Source organism: Magallana gigas, chromosome 6 (assembly GCF_963853765.1).
Source record: "Magallana gigas chromosome 6, xbMagGiga1.1, whole genome shotgun sequence".
In the NCBI taxonomy this organism is placed as follows: Eukaryota; Metazoa; Mollusca; class Bivalvia; order Ostreida; family Ostreidae; genus Magallana; species Magallana gigas.
The window spans coordinates 43,941,251-43,944,668 of record NC_088858.1 but is presented as its reverse complement, the minus strand read 5'-3'; the positions used below and the strand labels follow the sequence as shown (position 1 = coordinate 43,944,668).

The 3,418-nt window shown below is 37.9% G+C and overlaps 1 protein-coding gene across 1 annotated transcript; it reads left to right on the top strand.

Annotated features, from left to right (window-relative positions):
- Positions 1 to 372: 372 nt before the first annotated feature.
- Positions 373 to 1,170, top strand: LOC105336304 (metallo-beta-lactamase domain-containing protein 1). The gene is made up of 2 exons (XM_066088287.1): positions 373 to 806; positions 978 to 1,170. Exons 1-2 carry the CDS (start codon positions 373 to 375, stop codon positions 1,168 to 1,170), a joined length of 627 nt encoding a protein of 208 aa, XP_065944359.1.
- The last annotated feature ends 2,248 nt before the right edge of the window (positions 1,171 to 3,418 follow it).

Genomic DNA, 3,418 nt, shown 5'->3' with positions numbered 1-3,418 from the left:
GTCTCCTGAATGCCCGATGACGGTCGTATTTATACACTTACAGACAATAGAATTTAAATAACAATAGACAGGACATCAATAGTCTTAAACAAAATATAAACGGTGTATAAATTTCCGGACTTAGACGCACTTACGACTGGAACAGACGTAAGACAACGTTATTATCTTACGACAGCTTTTGTGAATAGCACCATAAACGTAAACGTACGTTTGTCGCAAGTTTAAAGTGTAATCGTAGACGTACGATTTTTGTGAATAGATCCCCTGGCCCGTACAATGTGGTGGCCGAGAGTTGAAGCCTATGAAATACTACCAGTAAATTCACCGGCGGTCCTCACTCACTGGAGGATTCTATTGGCGCTTGTTGGCATCATGACTCCTAAGAATAGGAATGATTTCAAGTCATTGGGCAGGGATAATTTATTACAGCTCGAGGACCAGGTAAGAGTACATCATGTACCAATTCCTGTAGACATTGAAGATGAGTGGACAGTGATAGATGAGTGTGGTGGGGAAGATGATGACTATGAAGTCGTCATCATTCAAGAAGGTTATTCTGTCCCACACCAAGACAAGGTTAAGATGGGAAGCAGTATCACTCTCATCAAGGGCCCACTGAACATCATAGTGTATACAGGTAACCCTACAGACCGAGACCACATCATCGAGGCGCTCGAGATGAATAATGTCTCAGTGCACGATATCGAGTGTTGCATTACCACCCATGGTCATATTGATCATATGGGAAATCTTAACCTGTTTCCCAACGCCTATATCATATCATCATATCACAGCTTTTGGCATGTGTATTGGAAACTTGCATCATGTCCACAACTTCCAGTCAGAAGAAACTTTTGCAGTGAATGATGATGTCAAGGGAATCCCTACTCTAGGTCACACCAGTGAGGACATTTCTGTCATTGTTAAGAACGAACAGCTTGGTATCATTGCGGTAGTAGGTGACCTGTTCCATGCAGAGGAGGATATGGAAGATTCGTCCATGTAGTAGGTGATCTGTTCCATTCGGAGAAGGTTATGGAGGATTCGTCCCTGTGGAGGTCCAGGAGTCAGGACCCAGCACGTCAGGAGGCAAATAGACATAAGATCCTGCGTCTGGTAGACTACGTTGTCCCGGAACATGGAAAGATGTTCCAAACACCGAGAAAGTGATCCATGATGCTGACTGTCCAAGAACTTTTATTTATGGTGCAAGGAACGCCTTATATCAGGGACATCAGTGTCATTTGTTAGTGACTGTAATTTTAAGGTCACCTGAGTCACTCAGGTGACCTAGAGTCACTCAGGTGACCTATTGCAATTGGTCTTCGTCCGTCGTCGTGCGTTAACAATTTTACATTTTTAACTTCTTGAAAACTACTAGACCAATCGTTACCATTTTAAGTGTGAAGCATCTCTATGGTAGGAAGAATCTAAATTGTGAAATTTTTGGCTCTACCACCCCTGGGGTGCCACGGGCGGGGCCAAATATGCAAAAAAGCCAAATTTTCAAAAATCTTCTTCTCTATTCCCACGCATGTGAGGAAAAAACTGGTTGCATGGTTATGATGTCCATGAGACCCTCTACCAAAATTGTGAAATTTGTGGCCCCTGTGTCAGGAGTTCTGGCTCTAGGGTGGGGCCAATATGGCCTTACAGTAAAAATGTATTAAATCTTAGAAAATCTTCTTCTCTACTACCATATATATTTCTTAAAAACTAAATGCATGATTATGATGTCCATGTCCCTCTATCAAAATTGTGAAATTCATGACCCCTGGGTCAGGGGTTCAGGCTCTAGGGTGGGGCCAATAAGGCCAAGTAGTAAACATGTATTAAATCTTAGAAAATCGTCTTCTCTACTCTCATATATATTTGTTAAAACTAAATGCATGATTATGATGTCCATGAGGCCCTCTAATAAAAATGTGAAATTCATGACCCCTGGGTCAGGGGTTCAGGCTCTATGGTGGGGCCATTATGGCCAGATAGTAAAAATGTATTGAATCTTAGAATATCTTCTCTTCTCCCGTATATTTTTGTTAAAAACTAAATGCATGGTTATGATGGACATGAGGCCCTCTACAAAAATTGTGAAATTCATGACCCCTTGGTTAGGTGTTCAGGCTCTAGGGTGGGGCCAATATGGCCATATAGTAAAACTGTTTTAAATCTTAAAAAAAATTTCTTCTCTACTCCCACACATGTGGGCAAAAAACTGAATACATGGTTATGATATTCACAATCTCCTTTACCCCTAAATTGTGAAATTCATGGCCCCATGATCAGGGGTTCAGGACATGAGGGGGGGGGGGGGAGGGGGGCAACATTGCAATATAGTGTTAATGCATATAATGTTTAAAAATCTTCTTCTCTATTCTCATACATCTGTTTAAAAAAAACTGACTAATAATTATGTTTACCAGGAAGTCCTCTGTGGGTTTTGACTCTAGGGCAGGGCCAAAATGGATGTATAGATGTTAATGCATGTAACGTTAAAAATTATCTTCTTTACTCCCACACACCTAAAAGGCAAACTGAAAGGAAAACTGAATTCATGATTTTGTAGACCAGATCTTTTAGTTTTTCACCAAAAGTATAGGTTTCACAGTTCTTTTTGAAATGTGGTCGTAATTAAAAATTTATAATTTTTCTACTCCAGTATGAAACCTATATTAATTAGATGCATATATATGAGATTGTGTATGGGATATATGCTACTCAGGTGACCGTTAAGGCCAATTGGCCTTTTGTTTTTTGTTTTATTTTCGATACATTTCTTATTTTGATATATAAACACTTGACTGTTCATTGTTTATGTATGTGTAGATTCAGATATTTACATATGGCAATATTGATGCAAAGCATATGTGTGTATTTCATTAACATATCTAGGTGAGTTTGAAAGATATTTAAATGGTGAATTTTTTGCTTTTCAATATTGTTAGGTTTGATTCCATGTATGACGATTTGACTCATTGTGCTAGTGTTTTTATCAATGATATTAAGGAATTGTTTATGAGATTAGTATATTTCTGTGTGTAAAAATGTGAGATATATCCACTTAAAACCATTATTATCATTTCAGTTTATAAACTTCTATATTGAGTCAATGATTAACTAGTCTAGTCAACCATTGGTGACAAAGTCATGAGGATTAATGTTATCCATGATTAGTACACATTGATATATCTAATATTGATGTATCAAAACACTCGCTCAGGAGACATTTCTTTCATTGTTGAATTCTCTTGCATCTTTGCAATCATGTTTTTTTTTAAATTCCCTTAATATGTAGATAAAATTACTGCATTATTTTTTTGCTGAATTCTCATGCATCTTTGCAAGCATATTTTTTAATTCCCCTTATGTTGATTAAAGTAATGCAAGATTAAATATGCATGCAGTACACAGTTACGAA

Coding starts and splice junctions, on each gene's coding strand:
- LOC105336304 (XM_066088287.1), top strand. CDS start 373: ATGACTCCTAAGAATAGGAATGATTTCAAGTCATTGGGCAGGGATAAT. Junction 807..977: donor TATCACAGCTTTTGGCATGT/GTATTGGAAACT, acceptor TGTTCCATGCAG/AGGAGGATATGGAAGATTCG.